At 42.7% G+C, this 24,867-nt stretch overlaps 1 protein-coding gene across 2 annotated transcripts in view; it reads right to left on the minus strand.

The window, feature by feature from the left end:
- Positions 1 to 24,867, minus strand: part of slc4a1ap (solute carrier family 4 member 1 adaptor protein) — a 203,912-nt gene that overhangs the window by 102,277 nt on the left and 76,768 nt on the right. For both annotated transcript variants that reach the window (XM_068027773.1, XM_068027774.1), the window contains 3 exons: positions 22,383 to 22,522; positions 13,947 to 14,107; positions 2,094 to 2,163 (listed from right to left, as the gene is read on the minus strand). In XM_068027773.1, coding sequence (XP_067883874.1) covers positions 2,094 to 2,163; positions 13,947 to 14,107; positions 22,383 to 22,522 — 371 coding nt within the window. The remainder of the gene's footprint in view (positions 1 to 2,093; positions 2,164 to 13,946; positions 14,108 to 22,382; positions 22,523 to 24,867) is intronic.

A 24,867-nucleotide genomic window follows, 5' to 3' on the forward strand; every position in this document is an offset into this window, starting at 1 on the left:
TCGGTGCTGGGCCCTCTGTTATTTGTCATATATATTAATGACTTGGATGTGAATGTAGGGGGCATGATTAGTAAGTTTGCAGATGACACCAAAATTGGTGGTATAGTGGACAGTGAAGAAGGTTATCTAAGGTTACAACAGGATATAGATCAAATGGGAAAGTGGGCAAGGGAGTGGCAAATGGAATTTAATGCAGACAAGTGTGAAGTGATGCATTTTGGGAAGTTAAACCAGGGCAGGACATATACAGTGAATCGCAGGGCCCTGGGGAGTGTTCTTGAGCAGAGAGACCTTGGGGTGCAAGTACATAGTTCCCTGAAAGTGGCAACACAGGTAGACAGGGTGGTGAAGAAGGCGTATGGCATGCTTGCCTTCATTGGCCGAGGCATTGAGTACAAGAGTTGGGACGTCATATTACAGTTGTACATAACGTTGGGTAGGCCGCATTTGGAGTACTGTGTGCAGTTCTGGTCGCCGCACTACAGAAAAGATATGATTAAGCTAGAGAGGGTACAGAAAAGATTCACAAGGATGTTGTCTGGTTTGGAGGGCTTGAGTTATAAAGAGAGATTGGATAGGCTGGGTCTGTTTTCCCTGAAGCGAAGAAGGCTGAAAGGGGACATGATAGAGGTATATAAAATTCTGAGAGACATAGATAAGGTAGATAGCCAGAGTCTGTTTCCCATGGTAGGGGTGACTAAAACTAGAGGGCATAGATTTAAGGTGAGAGGGAGGAGGTTTAAAGGGGATCAAAGGGGTAAATTTCACACAAAGAATAGTGGGTATCTGGAATGAGCTGCCAGAGGAGGTGGTGGAGGCAGGAACAGTAGCGACATTTAAGAGGCATCTGGACAGGTACTTGAATGAGCAAGGCATAGAGGGATATGGAATTAATGCAGGCAGGTGGGATTAGTATAGATAGGCATTATGGTCGGCATGGACGCGGTGGGCCGAAGGACCTGTTTCTATGCTGTACGACTCTATGACTATGATTCTAAATGCCCTTTGAAAATCTAAATATACGAGATTCACTGGTTCCCTTTTATTTACCCTGTGAGTTACATCCTCAGAAAATGCGAATAGATGTCAGGAATTTAAATTAAGAAGGTTGTGGATAATGGACTTATTTGATTGGAAAATAAGACTGAGGTGATCTAATTGAAGCTACCAAAGGGAGGAAGGGATTGACTAAAATGAGTCAGCCAAATCCTAGAGATCACAGAGGCTAAGAAGGGAAGCTCGGCAGGTCACTTCACCAGGGAAGGCCACTGGCACATTGAAGGACATGGTGAAAAGGTGACTAGGTGAGCCAACCCATCAAGATGGGACAAACCAGATAAAGCTCATGTCTTTTGACTGGTACTGAACATTTATTTATTTAGCTTATTTATAAGCTTGACTCTTCTGCTTCTTTCTTTTCCCTCTCCTACTCTAATTTAGAGTTAGGAAACAGGAAATTCTCAGACCCGTTCAGCTTCAGATAAGTCAAGTTGTTTCTGCTGCACTGGCAGCATTGAGTGAAACAGTTCAGCTGCTTTAAACCCTAATTTTACAGCCTCTATAGTGATTGTAGTCTGCATGATCAGTAATAAATCAGTGAAAATGAAATTCTATTATTTTAACAAAGACTTTAACCTGTTTGCAAATAAACTTGTTGAAGCCTTCGTACCAAAATATTTGTGTCCACTGGTTTGCAGAAGCAGCAATTTATTATCATGTATGATTTGAACCAGCCAGTTTCTACTCCCTACCCCCACCACTTCCTCACATTCTCAGCATTCTTTCCACCGAGTTCTTGAATTAGATGCTCTTTATATTGCAACATTACTTTTGTGGACTCTAAGATTTTGCAAACATCTGGGTGATGTGGCAAGCAAACAAACCCAATAGTCATTAAAGTCATAGCTTGAATTTATTCTATGGTTCATCAATTTTAAAGAAATAAACTTCCCTACAGATCAACAAATTTCATTTCAACTCTTTTTATTGAGCTAGGAAAGCCTGGCAATAGAGATTTTGTTTACAACTTCAATAGCAATTCTCAGTTCAGGTTCATTCTTACACATTGTCCCCATTCAGTGGTCTATATTTACCTTTGCCAGATAACTTCAACTTGGCTTCAATGTCAGAAAGTTCTGTCTGTACCTCAGTTAACTTGGCAACCTGAAGAAAAAAGGATGTGATTATGTGCAGACGTCTTGAAGAACACAAATGCTCAAAGCTGAATACCAAAACAGATGTGCAGTGCAACTGACAAGCAATGTTCTTAAAAATACATTTACTTTGAATACACAATAAATGGGAGGACATCGAGAGGGGCAGAAGAAGTGAGAGACCTTGGAAAGCATGTCCACACCTGAAGGTGGCAGGACAGGTAGATAGAGTGCTGAGGAAGGCATATGGAATGCTTTTCTTTATTGACCGAGGCATAGAATACAAAACCAGGGATGTAATGCTGGAACTGTATAAAATGCTGGTTAGGCCACAGTTGGAGTATTGAATACAGTTCTGGTCACATTACAGGAAGGACATAATTGCCCTGGAGAAAGTACAGAGAAGATTTATAAGAATGTTGCCAGGGTTTGAAAGTTGCAGCTCTGAGGAAAGATTGGATAGGCTAGGGTTGTTTTCCTTAGACCAGAGGAGGCTGAGGGGTAACTTAATTGAGGTGTACAAAATTATGAGGAGCCTGGATAGAGTAGACAGGAAGGACCGGTTTCCCTAACGGAGAGGTCAATTACCAGAGGGCGCAGATTTAAGGTGATTGGCTGAAGGATTAGAGGGGACATGAGGAAAAACTTTTTCACCCAGAGGGTGGTGGGTGTCTGGAATTCACTGGCCGGAACGATGGTGGAGGCAGAAACCCTCAAGTCATTTAGAAGGTACCTAGACATGCACCTGAAGTGCTGTAACCAGCAAAGCTATACGAGGTGCTGGAAGGTGGGATTCGATTGGGTGGCTAGTTTTTTCACCCAGTGCAGACATAATGGGCTGAATGCCCTCCTTCTGTGCTGTAACTTTTCTATGGTTCTATGGCTTTACTTGAATGTGGAATTGGTAGGAGCAAGACTGCCACTCCCAACCCTACATTCAAAGAATCTGGCCGATGCCAGACACCGATGCACCCTCCGAACGTTGCCGCTCCTCTCGCCCCGATGGGCACTAAACTACCAACCCCTAACCGATTGACACTGAATTCCTCCTCCACTCCCTTCCAATTTCTGTCAATCCCTGTGCCCAAATTTCGAGACCATAACTATCTGACTCGGAGGCAGGAGTACTATTACTGGGCTAATCTGACAATTGGTGGGGGAGAAAATAACAGCTGCTGCTTTAAGTGGAACAATGCAGACTGAAGTTGTTCGTTTATAGGCTCAACTCTTGCAGACTCAGTCAAATTTGATCATCCTCTCTGACAAGTGTCGACTGGGATTTTTATTAAAGAATAAATGAAGAGTTATGATTGATTGTAAGACTTCCTGTTGCTACCACTGTTGAGCATACCCAAATCTAAGAGCTAAAAGGTGCCATTTAAACGTTCTACTGTCATGAACACGTGCTATGCCGAATGATGATTTTTTAATCCATTGGTTGGAAACCCGAATTAAACTTTAATGAAAGAAAAAAAGCTGATGAAAGGTGACTGCTAGGAACTAAAATGGCCACTGCAATTTGAATCAAAATACCCTACATTCCAATGTATCGAGGTGGAGATGTAAGGTTTGGTCAGTCACCCTCCAGAACAATGGCCTGGACATTTTGAATGGACTACCTGTCCTGTCCTCATTAACAAGACATTAAAAGCAATCTTGGAACATTAACAGTGGTGGAGACAGACCACTCAAAAGAAACAATGGAACCCTGAGAGAGATTGGAATTCTTAGATATGAACTAATTAAGTTGCAAGAGAGAGAATACACACTGGGCCATCATGTGACAGATCCATCATCTGTGTGAAGCTGGCTGCTTTCTCTCTCTTTGCAGGGAGACAAGCAACTGAGACTGACCAGTAAGGACCCAAGGGGGATCCCTCCCTCTCTCTCTCTCCAGACTACCTTTTAAGTTTGAACCCTGCCTGCTGGCTGTAACCATCCAAGCCTATCATTGCTGCAGACAGAGACCGCCTGAAGAAAAACATCTGCATCACTGTCTCCAAAAAAACCCTGAACCAGTTGGCCACACCTACAAGCCAGAAACCTCAGGACCACCGAGTTCAGCCAGAAGACAACTGAGTTACCAAACCCCACAAACTGTATACTCTTTTTTATTGCTCTGGATTCTAATCCAACCAATCTATTTTCCCCACTCTGTAACCTGTTTGTGTGTGTATCTCATATATGTGAGTGTGTGTGAAGGTTGGAGCGTAGTTTACTATTTTACTTAGATCGGGTTCAAGTACAATAAAGTTAACCTCTTTGTGAAACTCAAGAAAACCTGTCCGATTGGTTCCTTTATGATCATAGCAGGTAAAATTGTTAAACACTCACTGAATTGGTAAACATATCAATTTTTTACAAAGAAATAAACCCTGTTGCAGTCAAACAAGGAGAGGGACAAGAGGGGAGCCTTTCAGCCCCTCCTCACCTGATCGTAACACTGCATATATATATTTTGAAAATGTCCTCCTTCCCACCCCATCAATTTTCTCCCCTTCCTCTCCCGATTCCACAGGGTCCTGTACCTCAACTAAGGGTGAAATCTTAGTGCAAGTTTAGCAAGTCAACATGTTATTTAACAGAATGGGTGAAAATGAGACAGAGTATCACACTGTCTGCATCCAACATTCATATATGCACAACTTAACAGGGGACTCCAGTTAGCAACTGGGAATTGGGATCCAGAATGATGGGCCTCTCTCTAACCTTGGGATGCTGAGGCCAATTGCAGTGCACAACGGAGATCGTCTAACTCAGCACAGACCAGGATGGTGTTTGAGACCTTGTAGGATAAGGCTTCAGTACTCGATGCTTTATCCATTAGGGGGCGGACTTCCAAACATTTCCGATCGAGAATTTTATAAAGCAAAAGTACAGTAATATGAAAGAGCAAAGAATCACAGTATTATTTTGAATGAGAACTATAGACATGATTTATTACAGTCCTTCAAGGATTCATGCTTGCTTTTGATGTGTTTTTGTCATAGTTTCTGCTGCTTATCATGCACACCCTTATCCCACTCTTTCTCAACATATAAGAATACTAACACATTCCTTGGCGTTATTCTGCACAATTCGACAGATGTGCAGCAGTTTCACTGACTCACTTTATCAGCCACTCCGATCTGAATTTCCCCTGGTTTTGGAAGCTGGCTTCAAGTCTCTGGACAAGTGCAACTTTTGATGTTAGTGTGATGAGGCACCCCTACTCTCGTGCACATTACACACGTAAATTCAGTCACCTTGCATTTCCAGAGGGGAGCCATATTTGAAGGAGAAGCGAGTCAGAGATAGCACTAGCGTTGAGCGTGACTTCCAACAGCAGCATATGAACATACGACTTAGGAGCAGGAGTAGGCCACTCAGCCCTTTGAGCCTGCTCCGCCATTCATGGTTGAACATATTACTCCACATTTCCATCTACCCCCGATAACCTTCCACCCCCTTGCTTATCAAGAATCTATCCACCTCTGCCTTAAAAATATTCAATGACTCTACTTCCATCACCTTTTGAGGAACAGAATTCCAAAGATTCACTACTCTCTGACACACTACTCTCTCCTCACCTGTCTTAAATGGGTGACCCCTTATTTTTAAACAGTGACCCCGAGTTCTAGATTCTCCCACAGGCGGAAACATCCTTTCCACATCCACCCTGTCAAGACCCCTCACGATCTTATATGTTTCAATCAAGTTGCCTCTAACTCTTCTAAATTCCAGCAGATACAAGCCTAGCCTGTCCAATCTTTCCTCGTAAGACAACCTGCCAACGCAATTACATCCTTAAATAAGGAGACCAATACTGAACACAGTACTCCAGATGTGGTCTCACCAATGCCCTTTATAACTGAAACATAACCTCCCTACTTTTGTATTCAATTCCCCTCGCGATAAACAATAACATTCTACTAGCTTTCCTAATTACGTGCTGTACTAACCTTTTGCGATTCATGTACTAGGACACAAAGATCCTGTTGCATCTCAGAGCTCTGCAATCTCTCACCATTTAGATAATATGCTTCTTTTTTATTCTTCCTGCCAAAGCGGACAATTTCACATTTTCCCACATTATACTCCATTTGCCAGGTCTTTGCCCACTCACTTATCCTATCTATATTCCTTTGTAGCCCCCTTATGTCCTCTTCACAAGTTACTTTCCTACCTATCTTTGTGTCATCAGCAAATGTAGCAACCATACCTTTGGTCCCTTCATCTAAGTCATTTATATAAATTGTAAAAAGTTGAGGCCCCAGCACAGATCCCCGTGGCACACCACTCGTCACATTTTGCCAACCAGAAAATGACCCATTTATGCCGACTCTCTGTTTCCTGTTAGCGAGCCAATCTTTTATCTATGCCAATATGTTACCCCCTACACCATGAGCTTTCATTTTCTGCAATAACCTTTGATGTGGCAACTTATCAAATGCCTTCTGGAAATCTAAGTACAATACATCCACCGGTTCCCCTTTATCCACAGCACATGCAACTCACTCAAGGAACTCCAATAACATGATTTCTCTTTCACAAAACTATGTTGACTCTGTCTGATTACCTTGATTTTTTCTAAATGCCCTGCTATAACGTCTTTAATAATAGCTTCTAACATTTCCCCTAAGATAGATGTTAAGCTAACTGGCCTGTATTTTCCTGCTTTCTGTCTCCCTCCCTTTTTGAATAAAGGAGTTACATTCGCTATTTTCCAATCTAAAGGAACCTTCCCCGAATCTTAAAATTAAAACTAACGCATCAATGATCTCACTAGCCACTTCTTTTAACACCCTAGGATGAAGTCCATCAGGACCCGGGGACTTGTCAGCCCGCAGCTCCAACAATTTGTTCAGTACCACTTCCCTGGTGATTGTAATTTTCTTGAGTTCCTCCCTCCCTTCCATTTTCTAACTTAGAGCTAATACTGGGATGTTAGCTGTATCCTAAATAGTGAAGACAGATGCAAAATACCTGTTCAATTCATCTGCCAACTCCTTATTATCCATTATTAATTCCCAGACTCACTTTCTATAGGACCAACGCTCACTTTGTTAACTCTTTTCTTTTTTAAATATCTATAGAAACTCTTACTATTTGTCTTTATATTTCTAGCTAGCTTTCTCCCATACTCTAATTTTACCTTGCTTATCATTCTTTTAGTCATTCTTTGCTATTTTTTATATTCTGTCCAATCTTCTGACCTGCCTCCCATCTGTGCACAATTGCAGGCTTTTTCTTTAAGTTTAGAATCATAGAAAGTTTAAGGCACAGAAAGAGGCCACTTGGCCTTTCGTGTCTGTGCCAGCCGAAAAACCATCCACTTATTCTAATCCCACCTTCCAGCATTTGGTCCATAACCCTGCAGCTTAGGGCACTTGAGGTGCATATCTATACTGCTTTTGAATGAGTTGAGGGTTTCTGCCTCAACTACCCTTTCAGGCAGTGAGTTCCAGATCACCACCACACTCTGGGTGAAAAAGCTTTTCCTCATCTCCCCTCTAATTGTTCTACCAATCACTTTAAATCTACGCCCCCTAGTCACTGACCTCTTTGCTAAGACCCTTCACCTCTACTCTATCCAGGCCCCTCAAAATTTTATACATTTCAATAAAATCTCCCCTCAGCCTTCTCTGTTCCAAGCAGAACAACCCCATTCTATCTAATCTTTCCTCCTAGCTGCATTTTTCCAGTCCTGGCAACATCCTTGTACCCTCTCTCGTGCAATTACATCCTTTCTGTAATGAGGTGACCAGAACTGCACACAGTGCTCAAGTTGTGGCCTAACCAATGAATTATACAGTTCCAGCATAACCTCCATGCTCCTGTATTCTATACCTCGGCTAATAAAGGAAAGGATTCCATATGCCTTCTTAACCATCTTATTGACCTGTCCTGCTACCTGCAGGGATCTGTAGACATTCACTCCAAGGTCCATTACTTCCTCGACATTTCTCAGTATTTTTCCATTAATCATGATCTTTGCTTTGTTTGCCTCCCCAAATGCATCACCTCACACTTCTCCAAGTTGAATTCCATTTGCCACTTTTTTGCCCATCTGACCAGACCATCAATATCTTCCTGCAGCCTACAGCTATCCTCCTCGCCATCTACCACACGGCCAATCTTTGCGTCATCGCAAACTTCTTGATCATGCCCCCTACATTTACTTCCAAATCATTAATACACACCACAAAAAGCAGGGAACCCAGTACTGAGCCCTGCAGAATAACACTGGAAACAGCCCTCCAGTCGCTAAAACAGCGATCAACAATTACCCTTTGTTTCCTGCCACTAAGCCACTTTGTTGCATTTCCCTGGATCCCAAGGGATTTTATTTTTTTAACCAGTCTGCCATGTGGGACCTTGTCAAAAGCCTTGCTAAAATCCATGTAGACCACATCTACCCTCATCTATCTTCCTTGTTACTTCTTCAAAAAATTCGATCAAGTTGGTCAACAAGATCTTCCCTTAACAAATCCATGCTGAATATCCTTGATTAACCAGTGCCTTTACAAGTGACAGTTTATCCTGTCTCTCAGAATAGATTCCAATAATTTGCCCACTACTGAGGTTGGACTGACTGGTCTGTAATTATTCGGTCTATCCTTCGCTCCCTTTTTAAACAGAGGTACAACGTTAGCAATTCTCCAATCCTCCAGCACCACACCTGTATCCAGTGAGGACTGGAAAATGATGGTCAAACCTTCTGCTATTTCCTCTCTTGCTTCTTTGAACAGCCTAGGGTACATTTCATCTGGCCCTGGTGAATTATCAACTTTCAAGGATGCTAATCTCATTAATACTTCCTCTCTCCCTATGTTTATCACATCCAATACTTCACACTCTTCCTCCTTAACTACAATATCTGCATCATTCCCCTCTTTGAAGACAGACACAAAGTATTCATTCAGAACCATACCAATATCTTCCGCTCCTACACATAGGTTACCTTTTTGGGCCCTACTCTCTCCTTAGTTATCCTTTTACTCTTAATGTATGGATAAAACATCTTTGGGTTCACCTTGATTTTGCTTGGCAATATTCTTTCATGCCCTCTCTTTGCTTTCCTAATTTCCTTTTTGATTTCACTCCCCCCCCCCCTGCCACTTTCAATACTCCTCTCAGCTTTCTGTAGTATTGACTTATCTTACCCTGTAGGCTCCTCGACATCCATGGGGCTCTAGATTTGGTCGCCTCACCCTTTTTCTTTGTGGGAACATGTTTACCCTGAACCCCTTGAATCTCCCCTTTGAATGCTTCCACCTGTTCTGACACTGATTTACCTTCAAGTAGCTGCTTCCAGTCTACTTTTGCTAAATAACTCCTCAGTTTAGTAAAATTGGCCTTGCCCCAATTGAGAACTCTAACTCCTGTTTTAACTCTGTCCTTTTCCATAATTATGCTAAAACTGACTGAATTATGATCACTACCATCAAAATGCTCTCCCACTCCCTCCAGCTGCCCATCTTCATTTCCTAAAACTAAGTCTAAAACAGCGCCCTCTCTTGTTGGACTAGCTACATATCGGGCAAAAAAGTTTTCCTGAATGTACCTCAAGAATTCTGCTCCCTCAATTCCTTTCACACTAAAACTATCCCAGGTAATATTGGGGTAATTAAAATCCCCTACTATTGCTGCCCTATTGTTCTTGCATTTCTCAGAGATTTGCCGACATGTCTGCTCTTCATTCTCCCTCTGACTGTTTGGGGGTCTATAGTACACTCCCAGCAGTGTGATTGCCCCTTTTTTGTTCCTTAACTCAATCCATATGGCCTCATTTGATGAACCTTCCAACATATCATCCTTCCTCATAGCTGTAATAGTTTCTTTGACCAAAATTGCCACTCCCCATCCTTTCTTATCCCCCTCCCTATCGCGTCTGAAAACCCTATAACCAGGAACGTTGAGCTGCCATTCCTGTCCCTCCTTAAGCCATGTTTCTGTAATAGCTATGATATCATACTGCCACGTGTCTATCGGTGCCCTCAGCTCATTTGCTTTATTTGTTATACTCCTTGCATTGAAATAGATACCCTTGAGCACTGCCAAACTCTCTCTTTTATTTTCTAACACTCATTTGCTCTGTCTTCCAGACTCATCTATTAATTTTCCGCCTTCAATTTTAATTTTTTATTTTGTCCCTGCTGAGTCTACCCTCAAGCCCCCATTCCCCTGTCAAACTAGTTTAAACTCTCCCCAACAGCACTAGCAAAACGTCCCACAAGGAAATCAGTCCCGGCTCTGTTCAGGTGCAACCCGTCCGGCCTGTTTAAGTCTCATCTCCCCCAGAGCCGGTCCCAATGTCCCAGGAATCTGAGGCCCTCCCTTCTGCACCATCTTTCCAGCCACGCATTCATCTGTCTTATCCTTCTATTTCTATACTCACCTGCGCGTGGCACTGGGAGTAATCCAGAGATTACTACTTTTGAGGTCCTGCTTGCCAATTTCTTACCTTACTCCCTAAATTCTGACTGCAAGACCACATCCCTCTTTCTGCTTATGTCGTTGGTTCCGATGTGGACCACAACTGCTGGCTGTTCACCCTCCCCCTTCAGCCGCTCAGTGACATCCTTGACCCTGGCAGCAGGGAGGCAACACACCATCCTGAATTCACATCTGCGGCCACAGAAATGTCTGTCTGGTTCCCTGACTATTAAATCACCTATCACTATGGCTCTTCCAGTCTTCCCTGTACCCCACTGTGCAGCTGGGCCACCCATGGTGCCATGGACTTGGCTCTGGCTGCACTCCCCAGGTAAAGCATCACTTTCCTCAGTATTCAGAACTGAATACTGGTTGGAGAGAGAGATGCACTCAGGGGTCTCCTGCACTACCTGCCTGATTCTTTTTGACTGTCTGGTGGTCACCCATTCCCTCTCTCCCTGCATACTCGTACGCTGTGGGGTGACCACAACTATGAACATGCTATTCATGTAGCTCTCATCCTCATGATACTATCTTTAACTGTTTTAGTTAACCATGGATGGCGGGTCCCACCCTTGGAATTTTTCTTTCTCGTTGAAATGTATCTATTCTGTGTATTCTGAAATATCCCCTTAAATGTCTGCCACTGCACCTCTATTGACCTATTCCTTAACCTAATTTGCCAGTTAACTTTAGCTAGCTCTGCTTTCATGTCCTCATAATAGCTCTTATTGAAGTTTAAAATACTAGTCTTGGACCCACTCTTCTTTCCCTCAAACTGAATGTAAAATTCCATCATATTATGATCGCTGCTACCTAGGTGCGCCTTAACTATGAGATTATTAATTAATCCTATCTCGTTGCACAATACCAGGTTTAGTATAGCCTGCTCTCTGGTTGGCTCCAGAACGTATTGCTCCAAGAAATTATCCCGAAAACATTCTATGTACTCCTCATCTAGGCTCCCTCTGCCTGTCTGATTTTTCCAGTATTTCTGCAAGTTAAAATCCCCCATAAATTTCGCTGTACCTTTATGACGAGCTTCCATTATTTCTTCCTTTATACCCCATCCTACATTGTGGTTAATGTTCGGTGGCCTGCACACCACTCCCACAAGTGACTTCTTGCCTTTATGATTTCTCATCTCTACCCAAACCGCTTCTACATCCTGGTTTGCTGAACTTAGGTCATCCCTCTCTATTGCGCTAATACCATCAATAATTAACAGAGCTACCCCTCCACTTTTTCCTAACTTCCTGTTCTTCCTAAATGCCATGTATCCTTCAATATTCAGGTCCCAATCTATGCCATCCTGCAGCCATGTGTCTGTAATGGCTATCAGATCGGACTTATTTATTTCTATTTGCGCTCTCAGTTCATCTGTTTTGTTTCAAATGCTACATGCATTCAGATACAGAGCCTTTAGTTGTGTCCTTTTATTACTTTTGTAACCTCTAGCCTTATCTGTTAATTTACTCTTAGATTTATACACTCTGTCCCTTCCTGTCACAGTCTATCATTTTCCAAATTACTACCTTTCTCTCTTGCCTTGTCTCTACTCCTTGATTTACCATATCTTCCCAAATTTGATCCCTTGCCCCACTATTCAGCTTAAAACCCTCTCTACTTCCCTAGTTATGCGGCTTGCTAGAACACCAGCCCCAGCACGGTTCAGGTGTAGACTGTCCCAATGGTACAGCCACCACTTTCTTTAGTACTGGTGCCAATGCCCCATGAACATGGACCACGGCGACCAGATCCTCCCCCTCCCACTGCAAGCTCCTTTCCAGTCCTGAGCAGATGTCCTGAACCCTGGCACCAGGCAGTTAACACATCTGTCTGGACTCTCGCTCTTCGCTGCAGAGAACAGTGTAAATCCCCCTCACTATACTGTCCCCTACTACCACTGCATTCCTTTTTTCTCCCTCTGCTTGAATGGCTTCCTGTACTGTTGTGCCATGGTCAATTGCTAATCCACCCTGCAGCCCCCACTCTCATCCAAACAAGCTGAAAGAACCTCAAATCTGTTGGACAATTGCAAGGGTTGAGGCTCCTGCACTCTTGCCCTTATGTTCTCCTTAACTCCCTCAGCTGCAGCCACTCTCCTGTCCCTGGTCACTGACCAAATAAGAAGACCCTATCCTAAGGGGTGTGACCGCCTCCTGGTACAAAATGCCCAGCTAACTTTCCCCCTCCTTGATGTGTCGCAGTGCCTGCAGCGCGGACTCCAGTTCGATGACTCTGAGCTGAAACATTATAATCATAGAAACTTACAACATGAAAGGCGGCCATTCACCCATCGTGTCTGTGCTGGCACTTTCAAAGAGATATCCAATTAGTCCTACTTCCCTGGTCTTTCCTCATAGCCTTTCATATTTTCAAGTATTTATCCAATTCCATTTTGAAAGTTTTTATTAAATCTGTTCTACCACCCTTTAAGGCAATGCATTACAGATCAGTGCTTTTCCTCACATCGCCTTTGGTTCTTTTGTCAATCACCTTAAATTTGTGTCTTCTGGTTACCGACCCTTTTTGTCACTGGAAATAGTCTCTCCGTATTTGCTATATCAAAACCCTTCATGATCTTGAATACCTCTATTAAATCTCCCCTTAACCTTCTCTGCTCTAAGGAGAACAACCCTAATTTCTCTATTTGGCTGAAATCTTTCATCCCTGGTGTTTTTCTAGTAAATCTTTTAAGCATCCTCTCTCAGTCCTCAACATTCTAAGCTGTATTGCCCACAAAACTCCAGCTGGGGCCTGGCTAATGTTCAGCATTGCTTTCTTGCTTTTGTACTCTTTGCTTCTATTTATAAAGTCAAGAATCCTGAATGCCTTTTAAACAGCCTTCTTAATTTGTTCTGTCACTTTCAAACAATTATACCCTAGGTCTCTTTGTACCTGCACCCCATATTCCTGCCAAAATGTATCACTTCACACTTAAATCGACAAGAAAACAGATTGAAATTATTGGAAGGCAAATTTAGGACTGCTATCAGAAATATATCAATGGAATGGACAACCCTAAGTAGGGTTGTGGAGACATATATCCCAAAATTGTTTGAGAAATGTAGATGTTGTGGCTTAGGGATAGAACTGTAGGCTCTTTCTGGATGAATGAACCAAGAGGTCTTCTTTATTTCTACCTATCTTGTGTATTATCTCCAGGAAGGTCTCCATTATTGCCATAATGAACCAAGCACCATAAGTTGTGCAACATGACCTGGGAACAATGTTCCCTATGATTCCCTTTTCCTCCCTCCCCAAACAGGAAGCACCTCCTCTTCATGGAGCCCTTAGAGACACCTCTTCTTTAAAGAATTATCTTTTTTCTAGGGCTGAGCATATCATTGAAAGAAAACTTTAGACTTATACCAGCGAGTCATAAGTTTCGACTTTCTCCTCTACTTTCCCTGCTTTTTTCATTCTGTTGAGCCTTTTCTTTTCGATAGCTCCTGTCCGATCTAAGAAGGTATCTTCGTCGCTGTTGTAGAAATCCTCTGCCTCCCAGTTTTTAGATTTGCGTTTCCGAGAAACTGGTAAGAAAGCAAATTGTCAGGCTATTACTAAAGAGGAATAATGGGACGTCCTTTTAGTTTTGGAGCACAAAAAAAAATTACAGACCTTTCAACCATGATAATTAATATTAATAAAGTTCATGTCAATGTGAATGCGTGCTGTTGGCTGTAACAGCTCTTCCAACCAGACTGCAGAATCAGAGACCACTGATCACATTACACTGAGCAACAGCCATCAGTTCAGGATTCTGCCAGCGCTTTTCCTAAGATGACAGTTGAGCATTGCTAAGTCTCCCCATTTACTCAGCTAACATTTCTGTCTGCACCACGCTAACCTTCCTATTCCAAATAAGTGCACAGTGACCCACTGTAGCACATGTCAAGTAAGCACTACTTTATTAGCAATAAAGCATCACACATCAGTGCTTAAGAATCACTGTTATCTGCCATGATGGAAGAAAGTCTTCAATTCATCCTCTGGGAGCAGATAATGAAAACTGCAGATAACAGAGTTCCAGCATATCAGTTTATAGGCTATGCTATATGGTATGAAGAATGACTCAAAATGGGTAATGCACAGTGGTGCAGTGGTTTGCACCACAGCCTCACAGCTCCAGTGACCTGGGTTCGGTTCTGGGTACTGCCTGTGCGGAGTTTGCAAGTTCTCCCCGTGACCACGTGGGTTTCCGCTGGGTGCTCCAGTTTCCACCCACAGCCAAAGACTTGCAGGTTGATAGGTAAATTGGCCATTGTAAATTGCCCCTAGTGTAGGTAGGTGGTAGGAGAATGGTGGGGATGTGGTAGGGAATATGGGATTAATGTAGGATTAGTATAAATGGGTGGTTATTGATCGGCACAGACTCAGTGGGCCGAAGGGCCTGTTTCAGCGCTGCATTTCTCTATGACTCTATGACCACATTTGTGGCCCCCACCCCCCAATACAGAATGAAGCCAAGTACAGTACAAATAAATGGAATTTAATATTTCTGGGTCTGTTAAGGTGATTTACTGAAGGTAGCGAAGCGAGCAAAAGGGGCAACATCATGTGCAAGGCTGCATCCTGCAAAGTGTCGAGTGGATAATCAGCAAGGCGTTAATCAGAGCATGGATAAGAGGCTCCATTGTACACAGAAGCACTGTTCATTGCATACTCGAAGCTCATAATAAAATGAAGGGCCTGGCATACTGTCACACAGCTCTAGCATTCCAACCAGTTAGGATAGTGGTAGGATACAGGATTGTATGCCAAGTTTGGGAGATGAAACCCACAATTGCCAACATGACTATTATTCCAATCTTGGTTTAGGAAGCACTAGGCCTTGACCAGCTGCTTTCCCACAGGAAGCTAATATAGGGTTAGTTAAGTGACATCATTCAAAGAGGTCTTGGATCACACCATCTGCCCAGCCCCCTATATGGTGATTGGCACAGTGAGGCCTAAATTAAGATAAAATGCAAAGTTAGAAGGGAAACAAATATCATATTGTGTTGTGTGGAGAGTGTCTCCCTCGTGCTACTAAGATTTTTCGAATATCTTGTAGTTAAAGACTATAGGGTTGGAATTAATTTAAAACTGAACATTATAAGTACAGCCTTCAAAATAGAAGGTTGGAAGAATGACTCAAGATGAGTAATGCATTAACAATTCCAAATTCAATCTGCAATGAGATGGGTCAGTCGATGTAATATTCAGCCCGAGATGTGGATTAAAGCTCAGGAGACAGAAGATGGACAGATAATTTAGATTTAAATCCATGGAGGGTGGTGAAAACATGAAACAGATTGCTCAAGGAGGCAGTGTAGTTGGAAAGCGTCAGTACAGAATTCAAGATTGAACTGGATAGATATATGGCACTGAATGATATTAGAGAATAGGAGAGGAAGAGTAGTATGAGTTTTTTTTTTAAACTTGGGACCGACAACAGAGACTGCAATCATCTTTCCCTGTACATTCACTCTTGTGTTCAGAATTACTCAAATCAATCCTTTTTGTGTATAGTGTTAAACTGAAAATAAAATGTTCTATCAGTTGGTGACACCTGGCTGGCTGTGGGCAGGTTTACTGTCCCTGTAGAACATGATAGTGTCTCCTAGTGACCTTTTGCATATGCTATCTCTGTGGTCACCCCATTCTGTCCCCTAGTATTTCCTGTCCATGACAAGCAATGTTTGAGATATTGATTTTCACCCACTCCAGGGTCATGTGCAGATCAGCAATATAAGCTTAAGCATTATATTACTGACAGCACAGAAATGAACTAACATTAAACTAAGCTATAGAAAAGTGGACAGCTTCGCTGTGCTTCTTAAATATGTCTCCTTACTAATATATCTTTAGAATTTCTTAAAACAGATGGCGTTAATTGAATCCACTTCAAAGATCACAAAGGACTGCTGGCTCTTAACAGTCGGGATAAGACTACCATGAAGTTCAATACTGTATAACAGCAGCCTATTTGGTTTAAATAAATCAAGATATGAATTAAATCAACTGGAATGCTTCAGATGAGAAATTAATAAAGGTTTGTGATAAATGAAAGGTTATGTTTTAACAGCCTCCTGCTCCATACTTTAATGGCATGTTTAAAAATCTGCCTTTTTCATTCTGAGCCATTATAAGTTGTTGGTTTTGAATTTTACAGATAGCAGGAAAAACCATGAATACTGGAAATCTGAAAAAGAAAGCGTGCAGGAAACGCATAGTAGGTCAAATCATTGAGAAAGAAAGATTAGTTCCTGTTTCAGGTTGAATCAGAGGTTTCGAACTTTTCTAATTTAACTATTCTGATACGAATTATAGCAGTATTTAGCCATTCAGAATGGATACTTCTTGCTCCCTACCTATCTATAAATTGAATCAATTTTAAAGGATTGTTCAATATTTTATGTTGGTCAGGTTTACATAGTCTCTTCCATCTCCATGCTCACCTCCCCAAACAGATTCTAACTTCTGTTCAGTACCTTCCCTTCCCCCCCACTGAGATACTAAGTTCTTACAAATGTTTTGCTACATTAAAGATGTTGTAAGTGTAGGTTGATGTTGCAGCCACAGTATGATTAGATGACTGTATGTACGTTCTGTGGGGTGAGAACGAGAACTGTCAAGAGTCCTCTCTCGTTAATGCGCAATTTTCCTGTCCAGCAGCCCAGCCAAGACCTGATAAGAAAACAAAACTGCAAGGGAACCCAGCATCAGCAGAGACCGATTCAGATCGATGGCTCTCTGGAGCAACATAGCTTTGTTTTATTATGAGACAGATGGCCACCTGCATAATGGCATGTTTTATGTCTTGTTATTCTCCATCACTTTGAATTTATAAAATGATACGAGAATAGTTTATGGCTCCTACTTACTATATCGTTTACACAAAAGATTCCACAGGAGGATGGTGAGCTGCTGAATATAGAATTTACCCGACAAGTGTGCGAGGCTGAACTACTCAACCGAAAGTGAATTGTGCAGGAGTGGGATAAAATAATGCACTCGATGACTTACGACAAATATTATTAGAGGTACAAAGATCTGACTGCTTAATCGATATTAATTTCAGTCTGGATTGCAGCCAATAAGGAAGGCACTTCCCTCTCCTAAATCCTTGTATAACAGCTTTTACACCTCCTCAGAAGACTTTGAATACAATCGTGGCCAAATGCTGTTAAAATTACTTGCATTTTGCAGTGCCTTGTTACACAGTTAAAATGCCTCAAACGTGTCACTCAGGTAAATATTTTTGGAGCGTAGTGATTTTAACAAGGACCAAAGTAGGAATTACTAGCAGATGCAGTCTCTGTATAAATTACTTTCTTTTCTATCTTTTTATGCCCCTGCACCTCCCAACACCAAACAAAATGACTTGAGCCAGTTTGTCTCCCACTCCTTAGCCAGATGTTTACAGATGGGCGAACAGCCTGGGCGGACTTGTTCTCTCATTTTCTCATTCCAGTTATGAACTGCTTGGTCTTCAGTTTAACCTCCTCTATGCTGACCCAATAGAGAATGGGAATTACCCCTGTCAGCACAACGCTGCATCACATCGCACAAAACTAAGTCACTCCTTGAACCCCCTTCAGTACAGGTCAGGTAAGTAAAGTAATAATCTATGAACTTCCAAAAGGATGGGTGGGCCTCTGATGAATGAATAAAACCACCTCAACCCCCGCTATCAGATGCAAGACAGAATACTTCCATAAACAGAGTTGTTGGCTCTGCCAATGTCAACTCTGGTACAGTTAAGTGGTATTCTTTGTGGTTTTTGTCTTGATGTCTCCACACAGGAACATATGCTTTTTGCATCATTCTGCTTACACGTCCAAACCATCTGAATCGTGACTTACTCATTTTGACCACTAGTGTTTTGCTCAGTCCATTTTCTCTTGTGCTGTTTCCTACCCTTTTTTTTTTACCTCAAGCCACAGCTGAATATAGAGACGACAATAGCAGGTATGAAGTGCAACGTAAATAAGGTTCATCAGTATTGGCACCAGAATAAATGGTGCAGGTAAAAAGATTGTTGAACACAAACGTGTTTAATAGTCTGTGTCCACCACACAAGCAGAATAAATTACTGCGCTGTGCATTCAAGTTTAAAACCACAAAAACACAGACATGATTCACTGTCTTTCCAGAGACTTTGCAGGATCCAAGTGCTGAAACAAGAGAATAGAGTCGCTTTTACTCAGTTGCAGTAGAAGACAGCAGTATCCAGACTTACATATTCACCTTAATTGAACTCTTTCCCCTTCCCAAAGAAAAGTATACTGCGTCTCTCACGAACGATCCAAGAGAAGCTGCGTGCAAGATAACTCTTCAAGTATTCAAGAGAGTAGTAGGGGCGTGGAACGCCCTGCCTGCAACAGTAGTAGACTCGCCAACTTTAAGGCCATTTAAGTGGTCATTAGATAGACATATGGATGAAAATGGAATAGTGTAGGTCAGATGGTTTCACAGGTCGGTGCAACATCGAGGGCCTGTACTGCGCTGTAATGTTCTACTTAATGTTCTACTATTTAAAACTGCTGTAAACAAAGGGACATTTACGTGGGCTGCACACAAATATAGGGAACCAATTGTAACTTGAAGCCTCTTTAAAGCAAACCACGACTATTCTTTCAACTTTAGGTAGGGAAGCTAGACTCCAGTCCTGTTATGCCACAAAAACAGACAACCTTACTACATTATTTACTGCCTGTCCAAGAATTTGCTTGAGTAAGCTTTCCTGTTTTCTGTTTGGGATGAACGATACGAGACTGAGTGCTGGTCAACATTGTCTGAAAGACAAAGCAAAGAAAACTTTTTAAAATCTACTGGGCTACACTAAGGAATGGTAAGATAAGATCTGAGCTCTTAACCTCCATGTAACAATTTACTGACCTCAATAGCATTACCAATGAGAGGCACCAAGTGGAGGCCAGACACTGACACTGGGAGGAAAAATGGGGAACAAAGGAGTAAAACATTAAAAAGTCTGAGGGACTGTCAACTTGGTCCCCTCTCCCACACCAAGTGGCTTTCAAAGGAGTCACTAGCAGAGATCTGGAAACAAGACCACTCACTGCCCCCCATGGTGGTTGCAAATAGGGAGGGGAGAGCTAAAAAAAAAGAGGAAAAATAGAAATACCTCACAAGCTCTCTGAGAAAGACACTGAAAGGTGTGCAGGGACAAAGGATTCAAATACATAATTCCCTAAAAGTACGAGTGCGGATTGAGGTGAGATCAGAGTGACTGCCCTTGTCATCAAGGCAGCATTCGACCGAGTGCAGCATCAAGGAGCCTGGAAAAACTGAAGTCAATGGGAATCAGGGGAAAACACAAACCACAAAGGAAGATGGCTGTGGTTGTTAGAGGCCAATCATCTCCGTTCCAGGACATCGCTGCAGGAGTTCCTCAGGGTAGTGTCCTAGGCCCAACCATCTTCAGCTGCCTCATCAATGACGTTCACTCCATCATAAGGTCAGAAGGGATGTTCCCTGATGATTGCACAATGTTCAGCACCATTCGCAACTCCTCAGATATTGAAGCAGTCCATGTCCATATTCAGTGAGACCTGGACAACATTCAGGCTTGGTCTGATAAGTGCCAAACAATGACCACCTCCAAAAAGAGAGAATCTAACCACCTCCCCATGACATACAATGGCATTACAATCGCAGAATCCCCCACTCCCAACATCCTGGGGGTTACCATTGACTAGAAACTGAACTGGACCAGCCATATAAATACTATGGCTGCCAAAGCAGGACAGAGACTGGAAACTCTGAGGCCCGTGACTCAGCTCCTGACTTCCCAAAACCTGTCCACCAACTACAAGGCACAAGTAGGGAGTTCACTTGCCTGGATGAGTGCGGCTCCAACAACACTCAAGAAGCTCGACAACATCCAAGATAAAGTCCGCTTGATTGGCACCCCATCCACCACCTTAAACATTCACTCCCTCCACCACCAACGCACAGTGGCAGCAGTGTCTACCATGTACAAGATGCAATGCAGCCACTCACGAACTTGTATAAAACATTGGCTAGTCCACAGCATACTGCGTGCAGTTTTGTTACAGAATGAACATTGAAGCCACAGAGAGCGTACAGTGGAGAATTACCAGGTGACGGCAGGAATGGGAAATTACAATTATGAGGAGAGCCTTGATACCCAAGGGCGCTTTGATTGGAGCAGATAAGGCTGAGGAGATTTAACTCGAGATTTTAAAAATCATGAAGGCTCAATAGTGAATGGGGAATATTTTCTCTGGTTAGGGAGTCAGTGACAAGGGATTATCAATTTAAAATTATCACCGAGTGAGAAAAGGGGCTAGAAGAAATTGCTTTCTGCAACAAGTTGCTGAAGCAAGAAATGCATTGCCATAGGGAGTAATCAAAGCAAAGACTATTGCATCTTTAAAGGAAAAGTAGATAAATACTTGAAACAAAGGCAGAAACAGCACTACTGGAAAGAGCAGTGGGACTAGATGCTTGCTTTAGAAAAGAGCTGGCACAACATAATGAGTCTAATGGCCACCATCTGCACAATAAAATTCCATGTTTCTAAGCATTAATGTTGAACTCTGACTACTCAATCAATGCAAGAACTGAGCCTATTTGGTTAAAATCCTTTAGCTATGTTGGCAACGATGGCTGTCCTACTAACTTGTACATAATCCATCCCTACTCTCTTTCAATTCATTTTATGGGTGCTCCTTTGGCAATTCATTCAGTCTTAATTGAATCTGAAATGTTGCCTACTTTTGAGATAAATCAAAATGTTAAGAAGGCATGCAGATTTCATTATTGGCACACTTCCCCTCTTAGTTTCTGGTCTGACTTATTTGAATTTTGACACACAAATAGACCACCATCGACCCCCCCACCCCCATCCCCCCCACTGCTCTCCTCAAGGCTTCCTCTTGGTTTGGAGGGGAAAGATCCAGCAAGTGAACTCCTTCGACAGAAGCACCAGTGCGGTCAGGCAGCAACACTGGAGGAGTCCTTGTCCACCTCCTCTCTGAGGCAGCTCTCAGATGGTCAAGGAAGGAGGTGATAGTTTCCCCACACTAAAGGGAAGCCCCAACTGTCAATTGAGAGTCCAGATTGGAATTCTTAGTTTAATGTTAATGGTATTTATTTTAGATCATTTTAAACTGAAAAGACAAGCCACATAAATGCTGTGGCTACAAGAGCAGGTCAGAGGCTGGAAATTCTGTGGCGAGTAACTCACCTCCTGTCTCCCCAATGCCTGTCCACCATCTACAAGGCACAAGTCAGGAGTGTGATGGGTGCAGCTCCAACAACACTCAAGAAGCTCAACACAATCCAGGACAAAGCAGCCCATTTGATTGTCACCCCATGCACAACATTCATGCCCTCCACCACCGATGCACAGTGGCAGCAGTGTGTACTATATACAAGATGCACTGCAGCAACTTGTCAAGGCTCCTTTGACAGCACCTTCCAAACCACCAATCTCATCCACCTAAAAGGACAAGGGCAGTACATGCATGGGAACACACGAACATCTGCAAGTTCCCCTCCAAGCCACACACCATCCTGACTTGGAACTATATTGCAGTTCCTTCACTGTCGCTGGGCCAAAATACTGGAACTCCCTTCCTAACAGCACTGTGGGTGTACCTACACCCCAAGGACTGCAGCGGTTCAAGAAGGCAGAACACCACCACCTTCTCAAGAGCAATTAGGGATGGACAATAAATGTTCTCCGAGCCAGCGATGCCCACATCCCATAAACAAATGAAAAAAACAGGCCTTCACTAGAAACTGGGAAAGAACAGCTTGGGCGGTACAAACCTGCCTCCAGGCGAAGAACCCCTCTGGCATCCAGTATCCTGCAGGCCTCCAACGAACACTGAACCATGGCTTCTTTCTTTTTGCCAGTGTGCGTCACCTCTGCAACAAGCTCTCTTCCTAGCGCATCATTCACTGGTAGCCTAACAACGAGAAAGACTGTTCACCACAGCTCACACTTTACAAGTACCAATGAAAAAGGCAGACAACGAATTAGAACAGAAAAATAAAAAAATGTAACTGCTGTCTCATTTAAACTACTCAGTTCTCTCTGATCCCCTTACGCCCCAACCCCACAGATTGCAAATACCGGGTGCTGTAGCATAGTTATGTTACTGGATAAGTAATTCAGAAGCCTGAACAAATAATCGGGACACATGGGTTTAAAATGGGGAGTTTAAATTCAGTTAAATAAACAAATCTGGAATAAAAAGCTAGCATTAGTAATGGTGACCAAGAAATTACTGGATTGTCATAAAAACCCAAACTGGTTCACTCATGTCCTTTAGTGAAGGAAATCTGCTGTTCTTATCCAATCTGGCCTATGTGGCTCCAGACCACAGCAATGCGGTTCATTTTTAATTGCCCTCTGAAATGGCCTAACAAGCCACTCAGTTGCCACCACCTTCTGAAGGATAAATAGGGATAGGCAATAAAATGCTGGCCCTGCCAGTGGCACCGACATCCCATGAATGAATAAATAAAAAAATGCAGATTAAATTTCTGTAGTCTAATGGTGATTACCATAGAATCATAGAATGATATAGCACAGGAGGCCATTCTGCCCATCATGCCTGTGCTGGCTCTTTGGAAGAGCTGTCCAATTTATTCCACAGTCCTACTTTTCCCCCCACAGCCCTGGAATTTCTTTCCCTTCAAGTAATCATCCAATGCTCTTTTTAATATTACTATTGAACTGCTTCTGCCACCCTTTAAGGTAGATCACTCTGGTTACTGACCCCTTTGCCAATGGAAATAGTTTCTCCTTACTTATTCTGGCAGAACCATTCATGCCTTTGAGCACCTCTATCAAATCTCCTCTTAACCTTCTCTGAAAACAACCCAAGCTTCTCCAGTCTCTCCACATAGCTGAAGTCCCTCATCCCTGGCACCATTCTAGTAAATCTCTCTGCATCCTTTCCATGACTTAACATCCTTGTAAAGAGTAGAGCCGAGAACTGAACAGAATTCTCCAGATGAGGCTTAACTCATATTTTATGAAAGTTTAGTATAACTTCCTTGTTATTCCTCTATTAATAAAGCCAAGGATCGCATATGCTTTCTGAACAGCCTTCTCAACTTGTCCTGTCAACTTCAAAGATTGGTGCACACACCCACGTCTCTCTATTTCTGCATTCCCTTTTTAAATTGTACCATTTAATTCATTTGGCCTCTCCTTAGTCTTCCTACTAAAATAATCACTTCATGCTTCTGTGTTAAATTTCATCTTCCATATGTCTGCCCAATTTCCCAGTCTGTCCTCCAGAAATCTATTACGATCCTCCTCATTGTTTACTACAATTCTGAATTTTGTATCATCTGCAAACTTTGAAATTATGCCCTGAATATCCAAGTCCAGATCATTGATGTTTATCAAAAAGAGCAGTGATCCTAATACCGACCCCTAGGGAACACCAGAGTATAATTCCCTCCAGTCAGAAAAACAACTGTTCACCACTGCTCTTTGCTTTCCGTCCCTTAGCCAATTTTGTATCCGTTCTGCTAGTGTCCTTTCAATCTCATAGGCTTTAACTATGCTAACAAGTCTAATATGTGGTATTTTGTCAAATGCCTTTTGAAAGTCAATATACATCAACTGCACTACCCTCATAACCTTCTCCATTACTCCAGTCTTTGTGAGTAAGAAGTCAAGAATACAATTAGTGTGTTCTGGCCATCAACAGTGACTGTGAAACCCTCAGCCAATATAACATAAAAGCACCATTGACTATGTTTAGTTCACATTGATAAGAATACTCTGTAGGGCTACCATTGACCAGAAACTGAACTGCAGTAGCCATATAAATACCGTGGCTACAAGAGCAGGTCGGGGCTAGGAATCTTACGGCAAGTAACTCACCTCCTGACTCCCCAAAGCCTGTCCACCATCTACAAGGCACAAGTCAGGAGTGTGATGGAATACTCTCCACTTGCCCGGATGGGTGTAGCTCCAACAACACTCAAGAAGCTCGACACCATCCAGGACAAAGCAGCCCATTTGGTTGGCACCCCATCCACAAACATTCACTCCCTCCACCACCGACACACAGTGGCAACAGTGTGTACCATCTACAAGATGCACTGCAGCAACGCACCAAGGCTCCTTAGACAGCACCTTCCAAACCCGCAACCTCTACCAACTAGAAGGAAAAGGACAGCAAATGCATGGGAACACCACCACCTGCAAGTTCCCCTCCAAGTCACACACCATCTTGACTTGGAACTATATCATCGTTCCTTCACTGTCACTGGGTCAAAATCCTGGAAC

This window comes from Heterodontus francisci, chromosome 3 (genome assembly GCF_036365525.1).
Source record: "Heterodontus francisci isolate sHetFra1 chromosome 3, sHetFra1.hap1, whole genome shotgun sequence".
Taxonomy (NCBI): Eukaryota; Metazoa; Chordata; class Chondrichthyes; order Heterodontiformes; family Heterodontidae; genus Heterodontus; species Heterodontus francisci.